Here is a 13,643-nt window from a genome sequence, read left to right as displayed (position 1 = left end):
ACAAAAGTTAACTGTCAGATATATTTGTCACACTTTTCATATTTTCAAGGACTAAATTTTGTATTTTCATATTTCAAGATACATTTATCAATAAATTATACGTCAAGGGATAAAAATGACTTTTTACTCTAAAAAAATAATAACAATCTTGATAAAATAATTCGCAAATTTCGCACTATAAATATTAAATAATTCTATAAGCAAAAGAAAATTTGCTGAGAAAATCAGATAACCTCTGTCAACACCTGTCTGTGGCGCGCGAGAGAGAAATCGGAGATGTCATCAAACCCTAACGATCCTCGTCAGCCCTCGGCGGCGAGACCCTACGTGGCGCCGCAGATTTCGCCGCAGGACCTTCCGATCGACTACGCCGGCTTCATCGCCGTCATATTTGGCGTCGCCGGCGTCATGTTCAGGGTTTGTATTCTCCATCGATCTCGCAACGCATTCTCCGTTTCGACCCATTAACACATGTTTTTCTTCTTCTGTTATTTGTGAAATCAGTACAAACTGAGCTCTTGGCTGGCGCTCATATTCTGCGCGCAATCCGTCGCGAACATGCGGAATGTCGAGAACGATCTCAAACAAGTTATGATGGCTATGATGTGAGTTTCTTCGCAATTCTTCATTCGCATTCGTGTTTGATTTTTTCTTTGTGAGTTGTTTTGTTTGCGGATCGGCGGATCTGATTGTGTGAGCCGTTAGATTAAAATAATACAAACCTTAAAAAAAGTTGAAAATTGCTATTAGGTTTGGGAGCTAGTGCATTTTCCACTTTTCTAGAAGTGTTATTTTTTAAGTTTCTGAAATACATACATACTTAGGACTGGAAAGAATAGGAATTTGTGTTCTTAAGGGGACGGAATCAGAAAAAAAATATAGGCAAAACCAAAGAAGTCAGATTTGTAGGTTTACTTTTATGGCTTGATGAATAGTAAGTTAAAATCGACAATAAGGATCTTTTTTCCTTCTTTTTTGTTTTTATTTTTTTAATCTTATTAATGGATGCTTCTTTTGTTCCAGAAGTGTCAAGAGTAGGATCAAATAGAATTTTTCCTTTGTCTACGATCCAGTCTTTATTACTCTTGAGGACAAGAACCTGCCAAACAGATGAAATAGTCTAACACTCAAGTCAACAATTGCTTGATCATTCCTGGGGGCAATGCCCTACATATGGATTTGCGAAATGTAGTTTTCTTATAGGCTTGGTCATGTCTTGTTGATGAGGGAAATCTTGATAGGATTAGGATTGATACTTGATCAAGATTAGCCTTTGACTAGGTATTGGATTGAATGTTTGATGTAGAATTCTAGATGTTGGGCTGAGCTAATGGATGACCTTAATCGGGCCTTTGATATCTATCTGAACTTATGCTTGAATTATGTGCTGGTGTTTTTCAAAGGTGGGGGTGGCAACTGGCATTTTGATCCATTTATCTAGTAACCATCCAATGCATTCATGTATACATCCAACCAATCTATTTAATTATAAAAATAAAACATAATGGATTGGTTGGATTGGATCACCGATTGTAAGTTTTGCCATTTCATTCTCTATCACTCCCCCTATTGCCAGCCTTCCAAACATAGTCTATGGTATTCACAAAAGGATTAGAAGAGTTATTAAATAGCCCCAAGCCCTCAACAAACAACAATAGCCTTATTCCACTAGGTGAGGTCGATTATATGAATCACACTACGTCATCGGTTATATGAATCAAATTCTCATGGATATTATTCACAATGAGATCCTATTTGATAATTTCCTTCAATGCCATTTTTTATCTCCCTCTACCCATTTTCACGTAGCTGAAAACTATGCAGTTATTGTTATATACACTTCTCACTAGTGCCATCAATGGCCTTCTTTGTACATGCCTCAACTCTAAACCTCCTTAACGGATTTTCCATCATCTTCTCCTTGACAAGTGTCACACCAATATTTCCTAATATATAAGCATTTTGTATCTTGTCCTTTCTTGGAAGGGGACACAACTACATATCCATTTTAACATTTTCATTTATGTTACTCTCTTTTTTTCTTTTCTGTTGTTCCTTTAAAACCCAATGTTGATTACCATAGAGTACAACTAGCTGTATTGTTATATGACAAAACTTTCTTATGAGCTTGTAGATACTTTCCATCGCAGATAACCTGAGTGGTCCATTTTAACCATTCGATTTGTATCTGTGATATCTTCACTAATTTTCTCATCATTTTGTAATATTGATCCCAAATACTTAAACGTAGAAACATGAGAAAATAGTGAACAGAAAGTGATTGCTAGAGGGATAGAATGCAATATTCCTTATGGTGAACTAGCAGTTGCCATTACATAGAGAAGATAAACTTCTGATTTTTGCTTTCAATTCTCCTGGGCACTCCCAACCTTTTTTAATTCCAATCAATACTCTGGGTAGATTCCTTTTACTGCAGAATTTTTTATTTTAATGGAGCACATGCTTTGCCCGATGCATCAATTAGGTAATTGTCTAATCTTGTTCTGTCAGGGTAGATAGGACAGCTACTTCTCACAGGTGTTTCTTTTGCATAAAATGTTTATAGGATTGCTGGTCATACATTTAAGTGCATCAAAGCCTTAGTCATTTTTTTAACTTACGAGTGTAGGTATTCCTATCAAATAGCGCCATATTCTTATGTGTGGACTGTTAAAAAGTAACTGAGATTGTATGTGGTTCTAGTAACTACGTGTTTAAATTTATTTTTCTTTGTACCATGCAACTTTCTGAAGCATGCTTCAAGGTATATGGCATGTTATTTAATGGTTTAGGAGGAAAATGTCAAGGTATATGACAAGTAATGTTATTTCTGGTTAAACAAGTACCTATTCCTACCTACTGTTAGCATTTAATACTTTTGGAATTGTTTTTCAAAATTCAAATAATGGGAGAATGAATGTGTGGTAGAAAGAAGTGGGAGTGAAAGCCAATAGCTGGGCAACAAATTACTTGCATACCCATGTTGTGTGAAAACAGCATGCCCATCCCTTGTCATGGGGATAAAAATCAATGAAAACATAGGAATTTTACTTTCCAAGAAATCAATAATGCCCTGAAATTTGTTTTGAAAACCTGTACATATTTAGAATGTCATAATGTCCACTTTCCCGGTGAATAGTTAAACAATCCTTGAAATTTTTAACCATAGAGCTTAGGAAACGTGTAGGATATTTAATGTCTTTTTGTTTTCTTCTGGAGCATTCGATTGAAATCCAGGTTACCACCTCAACAACTGATAACGATCCTATATGGCCAAAGTGAACTCGGAAGAGTCCACATAGTTGTGGTTCATCAATCAGGCTTAGGTTCCCGTCTTCTTAAAACTCAAAGGACATAGGTACAAACCTAAATAACCCTGTTCAAGTCAGGTCATCTAGGATAGTAATGTCTAATGTACGAAATAAGTTTATATGCCATTATTGAAAAAGGCTAAATTGTAGTTTACTGAGTTAACATTGATACTGATGTTTGGTAACTTGTCTGAGCATTAAAAATACATTGCAAAAAAACATTTTTGCTCTGTTCTACTGTTTCGCTGCACACATAGAATAGTCTAAGGTTTGGATACATTTATGATGGAGATTTTCAGCCTGTAAGAATGCTAAAACCAATTCTTACTTTTTGCAGAAATAATGTTAATCTTGGATATTACCATAACCATAGACTATATATATAGGTTTGTTATTATCTTCCACTTCTTTTTTAGAAGTATACAACTTGGATTTCTTAAAATATTCCAAAGTGTAGCTCACTAAAGTAGTATTTCTACAAAGTATATTAACAGTTGCATATCTGGGCGCACTTGCACGTACCACTGATATATATATGGTTACTTGTAAGTATTTTATTTTTCTTCATTTCTTCTTCCATAATGTGAATACGATATAAAATAGCTTGTACTTAATTTCGATGTATATAAATTTCATGTAAGTATTTTATTTTTCTTCATTTCTTCTTCCATAATGTGAACACGATATAAAATAGTTTGTACTTAATTTCGATGTATATAGATTTCATATCGTTTTGTTTTTCACTGTTAAAACTGTTGACTTAATGTTAATTTGAATCCCAGGTTTTCTTTAATGGGATTGATAACAAACTACTTTGGACCTCCTAGACCCGGCAAACAAAGTTGAGATCTCAAGATTGAGGCAGAAAAAACCTTTTTGTGGGGTCTTTTCGGGAATTAACCAACAAGCGTGAAAGGAAGTTTTAGAGTGTCATTGAAATGTTTCACTGTTCTTCGTGTTAAAGATGCTTGCGAAGACTGGATACCTGCGTATTTGGATAATTTTATAGTTTATTGATATTTATATATTAGAGATGGAGATGGTCTGAAATATGAGGAGAGCTATATTTCCTCTTTATGCTACTGTAATATTTTTATTGTTAATTTATTTGAAATTATAGTCTTTTAATAAGAGTATGTGTTTCATTTTAAAAGTTAAAGCATGTATTCTTTTAATTTATTAAATCAATAAACATTAAAAAAATATAAGATTATTTGTGTAGCTATTTTAACGTAAATCTTAAAAACAATGAATCAAAATAGAGAGAAAAATATATACAAAAAGGTATGGGCCTATAAACCTTTTTATTAATAGTTAATTTCACTGATTCCTTAATGTTTTAGCTTATTACTGTCGGTACTCCCGACTCCATTTTTTTTTTTTGCATTACTTTTAGTCCCCTTTATAACAAACAGGGTTAACTTTTCTGTTAAACATAAATTTTAAGAACAAAAGAAAGTATTTTTTTATGAAAATATTTCTTTCTGATTTGTGGATGCCGAATTCCAATGTCCTCCCTCAATTCCTTGTTGACGGTTTGCATGTCTGAACCATCTTCTCTGGAGTCAGAGTATGCTGTCCTCTCCGGTGCGGCCATTGTTAGATCCTCAGTGCCCAACGTTCCTGAAGTCACACTTGTTCTTCAATACCGAGTCCGCACAATTTGGCTTAGTAATTCCTCGATCCCTAACCTCAAATGATTTTGTTCATCACAGATCTAACCTTGAGGAGTTTGTTCACCACACATCCAAAGCATCTTCAGTGGCGGTAACACCACCTCTGATAAGGACTACAGCCTCTTCAAATCTCTGCAAGGACAACTAGTTTTCCTAATGCATGTTGACTTAACGACTTCAAACCTGTGTTGATTTTTATTTCAATATCTGCATTTTGTTTTTTTGGATGATTAGTGTTTTCTGTCCATTTCATTGATTTTGTATTCATTTATTTGGCTGAATTTCAAGCACGACATGTGCAGTACGCACAAGGAGAAAATTTGGGATTTAGATGTCCATTTGAGTACGATTGAGTATGAATAGGACGGGAAAGTTTTGAGGCACAATTTTTGTACCTCAGTTTTCTATTTCTGTTAATGGTTTGGACAACAAAAATAATGGCTTTAGTTTGAAATCCACCGGACTGCACTCATCCATCATATTAACAAGGCTGATGTCAGGTACACCCAGCATTTTTTAAAAATGTCAGAAATGCCCCTCGTCTATCTTCTTCGTTAAAAAGGTGGGTGTGTAGTGCTTTTTGTTGTGAAGCTTTTTTTTTCTTCTGTGTGATTTTTTCTTGCGATAGGTGAGCTTCGGTGAAGGTGAAGGGGCCGGTGTTCATTGTTGCGGTGGTTGGTTCGTTGTCGACGACATACAAGATACGCATTTATGCTGGGTGTGCGTGAGTGTGATGGTCCCTAAATCATACGGGTCAACTTTATCTGTAAGGCTGATACAGATCAAGTTGACCCATATGTTTATATTAAACATACAAATCCGTATGTTTATATTAAGCATACAGATCAAGTTGATCCGTATAAGCCTTACGAATCAAGTTGATATGTAAGACTTATACGGATTTTGAATTTGTAACATTTATTTAAGTTTATAATTTTTTTAATTATTACTTTGTTTGTATTGTCATTTTAAAAATAATTTAATTGTTTATACGTGTAATTGATTAAAATCGTATGTAGAATGATATTGGATTTTTGCATTTTACTAATCATTAGTTATTGTGACTGCTAGTAAAAGATTATGTAGAGTTTTGTATGATATGTATAGTGCGGTTAGATGTTGTATGTCTATGTTAAAATTTATGATTTATTGTTAAGATGGACGAAGATCAATGAATGTATGACAGTATAATGTCTGAAGAAGTTGATATGGATGATCAAAATGAACAAGAATGTGGTGTGAATGAACCACATGTTGATTGTTCGGATGCGTTCAATACTTCTCAGGTAATAATGTTCATTATTATGAGTGATTTAATAAAATGAATGTGTTGTAGAAAACTAAAATTGTCTGGGTTGCATTGTAGGTGTTTGACAGCCGAAATGATGTTTTGCAGTGGGCTCGATCCGTTGCTCATGAAAATAGATTTGTGGCGGTCATTATAAGGTCTGACACAAACATTGGTAGTAGAGAAAAGACTTCGTTTGTGTTAATTGGCTGTGAAAGGAGTGGTGAGTATAAGTGTAGGAAGAAAGAATTTGTTAGAAGAGATATTGGGACTAGAAAATGTGGGTGTCCCTTCAAGCTTCATGACAAACCAGTGGTTGGAGGGCAAGGTTGGATGATGAAGTTCATGTGTGGGATTCATAATCATGAATTAGCCAAGTCATTAGTTGGACATCCATACGCTGAGCGATTGACTAAAGCTGAAAAGACACTTATTGCTGATATGACCAAGTCAATGGTAAAACCAAGAAACATTATGCTAACTTTGAAGGAGCACAATGTCAATAGTTGTACAACCATCAAACAAATATACAATGCAAGAAGTGCATATTGTTCTTCCATTAGAAGAAGTGATACTGAAATGCAACATCTAATGAAGCTTCTTGAACGGGATCAATATATTCATTGGCATAGATTAAAGGATAAAGACATGGTACGTGATATCTTTTGGTGTCACCCTAATGCAGTGAAGTTAGTCAATGCATGTAATTTGGTGTTTTTGATAAACAGTACCTACAAAATAAACAGGTACAGACTCCCACTACTTGATTTTGTTGGGGTGACACCAACAGGGATGACATTCTTTGCTGGTTTTGCATATCTGGAGGGTGAATGTCTTAATAATGTGGTATGAGCTTTAGAACAATTTTGAGGTATATTTTTAAGACGTGATGATGCCCTCCATGGAGTTATTGTGATTGACAAAGACCTAGCATTGATGAATGCAGTGAAAACTGTATTTCCTGAGTGTACAAATTTGTTGTGCAACTTTCCCATAAACAAGAATGTCAAGGTCAAATGTAAATTATTAATTGGTCAAAAAAATACTTGGGAGTATGTCATGGATGCCTGGGGAACTCTGGTTGATTGTCCTTTGAAACAGTAATTCGATGAATGCCTGAAGAAGTTTGAAATGGTTTGTTCACCTTGGCGAATGTTTGTTGACTATGTCAACGAAACATGAATAATCCCACACAAGGAAAAATTTGTTACTGTCTGGACGAATAAGGTGATGCACTTAGGAAATACAACAACAAACATGTATGAAAATGTTCAATTATTTCTATTAACATTGATGAATTGATGGAATTTTATTGTTGTATATGTTTATTGTTACTTGTGTATTTGAAATGTAGGGTTGAATATGCTCACCGGGCTTTAAAAAGAGTGTTACAGAATAGTCTTGGAGACTTATGCAATGTTTGGGATGTCATGAACAACATGATGACGCTGCAGCACATGGAAATTAAAGCAATATTTGAAACAAGTACACATGTGGTTGGACATGTCTTTAAAAAAACCTTATACAAGAGACTTATTGGAATGGTTTTAAGGTATGCTTTAAATCAGATTGCTGCTGGATTTGAGTGTGTACCTTATGCTGGCAAGAATCCTTCAACTTGTGGTTGTGTCATGAGAATCACGCACAGTCATCCTTGTGCATATGAGCTATCTAAATATGTTGTTGGTTGCATCCCACTAGATTCAATCCATATGTTTTGGAGGAGACTTAGTTTTTCAGACCAAGGGTTATTTGAGCCCGAAGTGAGCATCAAGGAAGAGATGAAAACCATATCTAAAAGATTTGAAGAACTTGATGTTTGAGTAAACTTCGGGAAATTGCATACCCTGATCAAAATTCTGTGTCCTCCTCCAGCAAAGGTTAACACAAAAGGTGCACCGAAGAAATTGATGAACAAAAACCCAAGGTTAACAAAGCGTGATCCATCTTATTGGGAGTATGTAGATGTTTTTCATTCTGTGCAAAATAGCAATTCGTCAGTCAGGCGTAGTGTATCATCTTCTGACCAGCCCAATCCAAGAAGGATCATGCCTATGTTGGATCAATTTCAGCCATTTATGCACGACTTCATTGACAACATTGTGGATGTCAATGCTGACAGAAACTGTGGATATCGGTCGGTTGCTGATTTATTAGGTATGTGTGAAGACTCTTGGTCATTGGTCCGCAACCATCTGCTTAAAGAACTTGACAAATTCTCAGATGACTATATCAAGTTCTTCTGTGGCACGGACAAATTTGAGAAATTAAGAATGTCACTACTTGTTGATGGGTTAACCAATGTATGTAATTTATGTTTTGCTTTTTAAGAGTTAACTTTAAAATTAACTTTGACGTCTATATTTGTTTCATTAAGGTGAATATGGATAAGTGGATGGATATAACCGACATGAGATATGTCATTGCATCAAGGTATAATGTAATCCTTGTATCGTTGTCTCAACAACAAAGCATGACGTTCTTTCTTCTTAGAAGTCAACCACCAACAGATTTTTCAGTGCTTCGCATAATTTGTATCGGCCACGTCTATGTCAATCATTTTGTTAAGGTAAATTCTAGATATAAAGTGTTTTTTTTTAATATTTATGCAATCAGTTGTGGACGGTTGAATTAATATTGTTTTTGCATGTACAACAGGTTTATTTAATCGTTGTCCTTTACCGCCTGTAGCATTGTTATGGTCTAGCAATTGTCATTCTCAGGCAAAACAGTGACCAACTCCATATATTAGTAGAATACAACATTATAGAAGCTTCATGATGTTCAAAAGAGACTGTGTTGACATAAATGATGACTGAACATGTACCTTTTAATAGCTGATCATTATGAATTTTAATCTCACATTAGAGTTATCTGTCTTTGTATATTTGTTGAATTAAGTTTGAACACAATAATCTTTAACACACAGTTCCCACCAAGTTATGTACCATGTTATGTTTGTTTAATTAATTTTGACTTATTTTATAATGAATTATTACTTAAAATTTGAGAATTAGTCCCTTAATTATATATTAAGATTTAACTTGTTTTCTTAATTATTAAAAACAGTAAATAGTCATTTTGGTCCCTGGCTTTTGACCCCTTTTGCAAATTAGTCCCTATCTTTTAAAATGTAAAGATAGGGACAAATTTGCAAAAGGGGTCAAAAGTTAAGGACCAAAATGTCTATTTACTCTTATTAAAAAATATTGAATTTAATGCGAGTTCTTTTTTTAGAGAAATTTAACGAGAGTTTTTTCCTTTTTTTTTTGAAGGAAAAAATTTAATGAGTTTTTAAGAATACTAAAATTGAAGTTAAAATGCTATGAGTAGTGAAGAAATATTTAAAGTTGTGTTAAGAAAAAAATAATTACTTAATTCTTGCGTTAAGAAAAAAATTAATTGGTACAACTAAAATAAAGTACACATGTATGATAAATCATTGTCCGAGTTGACAACACGTAAAATGCATGCGTATTAACATAAAGCGTGAGGACATTGTAAGACTTGTCAGCACATTCTGATGTAAGATAAAGCATGTCACGACATTGCTGTAGTTGGCAACACAAACAGAAACCATCTGCATGCGTCTCTATTTTTTAAAAAAAATGAAAGCAATGATATTGAAACTCATCTAATATATGACACGCCCAAACACTGTAACAAATCACACATTCTCTCCTAGCCCAATTCATAGAACAAAGTATGGCATTCTTGGGAGAAATAAGCAGTCAGACAATTGTGAACTCGATATTAGGTTTTATTTTTCCAAATGGATCCATTGTTCACAACGACAGTGGTGTTTATTTTCAAACTTCCACTCCAGTATCCATTCGAGTACCTAACACTTGTGATTTTCAAACGTTAAAAACTAGAATACACAATACCCTTCAGCTAACTGATAAACAATATTTAGATGAAATTTACTACCGACAACCATTCACAGATACAAATAACCAATTTCGCTTTCAATGTATGCAACTGAAAAATGATGATGATGTTAACACAATGTTAATGTGTAATCATCAATATTCATGTGTTGGTTGGATTGAGTTATTATGCACCATTGGTAGAACAACAGATGGTATATTAAACTTACTTGAAGTGACTATGACCCCTACTCATGATGACCTGCTATATTACAACGGGAGGTCGAACATGCCACGCCAACATGAGTTTGTTGGTTACTCGTTCACAGGAAAAAATCTCAAAATTTTTGACATTCCTTCTGGATGTACCATGGATGAACTGAAGGATTTGATCAAGCAAGTTGTGCTTCATGGGATTCCCCCTTATGATATTCATGAAATACAAATGGTAAGACGATTATTTGTTCGACAACCAAGCCACCATGAGTATTCAAATAAAATTATCAAATTCGAAATTATTAAACTGAAAACTAACAATGACATGCTAAAGGTCTTAGTGCAGTCTAACTACTTGAAATAATTTGTACCAATAAAAATTTTAGCTATTTTTAGTAAACATGTAATGGAAATGGAAGACGACATGTCCTTGTCGCAAAATTAGCATTACTTAGTTGTAGTATTTCATGCAAATTTTATTTCTTTCCACTATGTCGAAGTTAATGTAATGTTTGAATTCGTGTCCATTACGGAATGAAACCGTATGATTATTATTTCATGTTCATGGTTTACCTAAATCAAGAAATTGGTTAAATTAAAATGATAACAGTGGGAGCAGAAAATAAATTTCTTGGTAAATAAAAAAGTATAGAAAGATAAAAAAACAAAGAGAGTAAATAAAATATAAAAAAAACTCCCCATCTATCAACTTATTACATTTTTTTTCATATTCTTCTTTTTCAACTCACTTATAATATTAGTTAGGATTTTTCGATCTCACGGTTTAATCTAAAGAGAGAATGACAAATATATTTAATTATGATATTTAATTGGTAATATCATAATTATGATATTTAATTATGTAGTGAAATTTGAAAGTATATTTCAGTCCTTTGAATTAATTATACAACTAATCTTTAGTTTTAGACGAATTAATGTTAAATTAAAATTATAATTATAAACCAAAATAACTTAAAATATACAAAAGATGTAGAACATAGGCACGAGCTGCAATAGTTCAATGTTTGGTCTGACATCTGCTCTGATATATATCTCATAGCTAAGATAGGCGTATGTATAGTCCATGACACTATGCTGTCTCGGCCCTGGCTTCCTCTCCGGAGACCTCTAGTAACTTCACCAACATCAACACGACCTCGTCGACGTGCAGAGGCTCAAAGGTATGGAAGGCGCCAACAATGGGAAGATAAAGCAAAGTCGCCACATCATCCAGGGTGATGCTAACCTCCCCCACACGAAGATGGAAACTGCTAGTTTCTCTGTGCCACCTCTCCACGAACGCAGATATAAGTCCCCGATCGCTAGTGTCTATTGAACATGTGATCAAAGGACTTAGTCCTGTGGCAGTACCTAGGCCCTCAATTTCAGGAGCAGGCCTACCAAATTTCTGCACTTTCCTCCCATGGGAGGATAACTTCAATTCAGGACGGTCCTGAATTGAAGTATAAAGGAATAGACACTTTATTAACATAATAATTTAAAGGAACACAAATTTCAATTATAACAGATACTTAACAAATAAGTTAACTTAAAAATTATAAATACCTCTTCATTCTATACGCTAACTGCAACATGGTTAGCATACTCGGTAAGCACTGATGGGTCACGTGGCCTACCTGGAAATCCCTCAACATCATAACCAGCGTCTGCACCAGCTGCATGTATGTCTGCAACTACCACAGGCTCATCCTCAACAACATGGGCATTATCCGAATGATGATCATCCTCTCTCCCCAGGGCTCTACCTATAACCCTACCTAAGGCACGACCTAAGCCTCTAGTTCTAACCATGATCTGCAAACTTTTACCATAAATTCCATCACTAAACCACACAAATTCATCATAATATTACCTTTTTCAAACAAAACACAATTCAAAAACTTATACCTTTCAAAAAGTAATTTCATTTTGAGGTGCTCATTAACATGTATAGTGTGTACTCGTTGTGGGAGTTCATTAAGGACATTGGAGAGAAGAAGGACGGTGGACTCCTCAATGTCAGGATTCTAAATTAGTTCATTAGTTCCTTCTCCAGGTTGCGGAAAGGGAAGGTTGCCTTGTAGGTGTTTGATAATTTTGAGGCTTTTCATTATGTGCCTCATGCAGACACTTATTACTTTACAATTGTCTTGTTACGGCGAATTCGAAGGCTGGGGAAATGGGAAAAGCTGTGGCGATGATGAGGTTGGGGGAAAGTACGGGCTTCAGACTAGATGTGTACACTTACACTGTTCTTGCTAGCGCTTATTCAAATGGTGGGGAGATGGAAGATTATGGTGTCCTCCAAGCATTGATGAGTATGACAAGTTAATACAGTCTCTTTGCTTGAAGGCTTTGGATTGGGAAATGGCAGAAAAGCTACAGGAGGAAATGAAAGGGAGTGGTTTGCGTGTGAAGGGCATGACGAGGGGTTTGATTATAGCTGTCAAGGAGATGGAGAAGGAGTTTGTCGAGGCTGAGAGCATTGCTGCAATGGTGTAAACATTGGTTGCTCAACAAACAATGTTTATGCCACTGCAGTAATGCTCTCAGCCTCCACAACCTCCTTCTTCGTCTCCTTGACAACTCTAATCAAACCCCCCGTAATGCCCTTCACACACAAACCACTCCCTTTCATTTCCTCATGTACCTTTTCTGCCATTTTGCAATCCAAAGCCTCCAACCAGAGAGACTGTATTAACTTGTCATACTCATCAACGCTAGGATGAACACCATATACCATTTTCTTAGGAAGTTGGCATCCTAAACATAATAGGATAAATACGCATATTCATCACAATTTAATTAATAGGCTAAATACTTATCTAAAGTATGTGGTTCACATTTACTTTAGGTATGTCAATGAAATTCTCCATAACTACTTATAGGATAAGTAATTAAAAAGGTAAAAAGATTGAGTTCCTCCTATAACCAAAAATCAAGTTATGCGCTTAAGGTATTGGCTTAACCCATGGTTTGACTTAAGGTATTCGCTTATCTTAAGTCATTTGGCTTAAGGTATTCCACTAAAGTGAAAAGTAATACAAACTAACCACATTTCTAACCAATATCAACATGTTCAAACAATTCAAACATTATACAATACAAACCAAAACTTTGTAGCATAATCAAATTTCAAATCAATATCAACTTCATCAAAGAATTAAAGCATAATTTGAAACTTATTTCATTATTCAATCGTACTCTACTTCACCCTAAAAGCCTCAAAACTAACCCTAAACCCTAATAAAAACCATTTTTCATAAATTATAACCTATTTTGC

At 34.8% G+C, this 13,643-nt stretch overlaps 2 protein-coding genes and 1 pseudogene across 2 annotated transcripts; 2 read left to right on the top strand and 1 right to left on the bottom strand.

The window, feature by feature from the left end:
* The first annotated feature begins 205 nt into the window (after positions 1-205).
* Positions 206-4,464, top strand: LOC114416607 (protein Asterix). Its single transcript, XM_028381534.1, has 3 exons — positions 206-417; positions 505-605; positions 4,094-4,464. Exons 1-3 carry the CDS (start codon positions 277-279, stop codon positions 4,155-4,157), a joined length of 306 nt encoding a protein of 101 aa, XP_028237335.1. The 5' UTR covers positions 206-276; the 3' UTR covers positions 4,158-4,464.
* Positions 4,465-11,450: 6,986 nt separating this feature from the next.
* On the bottom strand, positions 11,451-12,172 carry LOC114415932 (protein MAIN-LIKE 2-like). The gene is made up of 2 exons (XM_028380792.1): positions 11,942-12,172; positions 11,451-11,813 (listed from the first exon to the last, which is right to left on the bottom strand). Exons 1-2 carry the CDS (start codon positions 12,170-12,172, stop codon positions 11,451-11,453), a joined length of 594 nt encoding a protein of 197 aa, XP_028236593.1.
* Positions 12,173-12,306: 134 nt separating this feature from the next.
* On the top strand, positions 12,307-12,862 carry LOC114415931 (annotated as a pseudogene).
* The last annotated feature ends 781 nt before the right edge of the window (positions 12,863-13,643 follow it).

The sequence above is a fragment of the Glycine soja genome, chromosome 6 (genome assembly GCF_004193775.1).
Source record: "Glycine soja cultivar W05 chromosome 6, ASM419377v2, whole genome shotgun sequence".
Taxonomy (NCBI): domain Eukaryota; kingdom Viridiplantae; phylum Streptophyta; class Magnoliopsida; order Fabales; family Fabaceae; genus Glycine; species Glycine soja.
The sequence above is the reverse complement of the archived record's forward strand: the minus strand, read 5'-3'. Positions and strand labels throughout refer to the sequence as shown.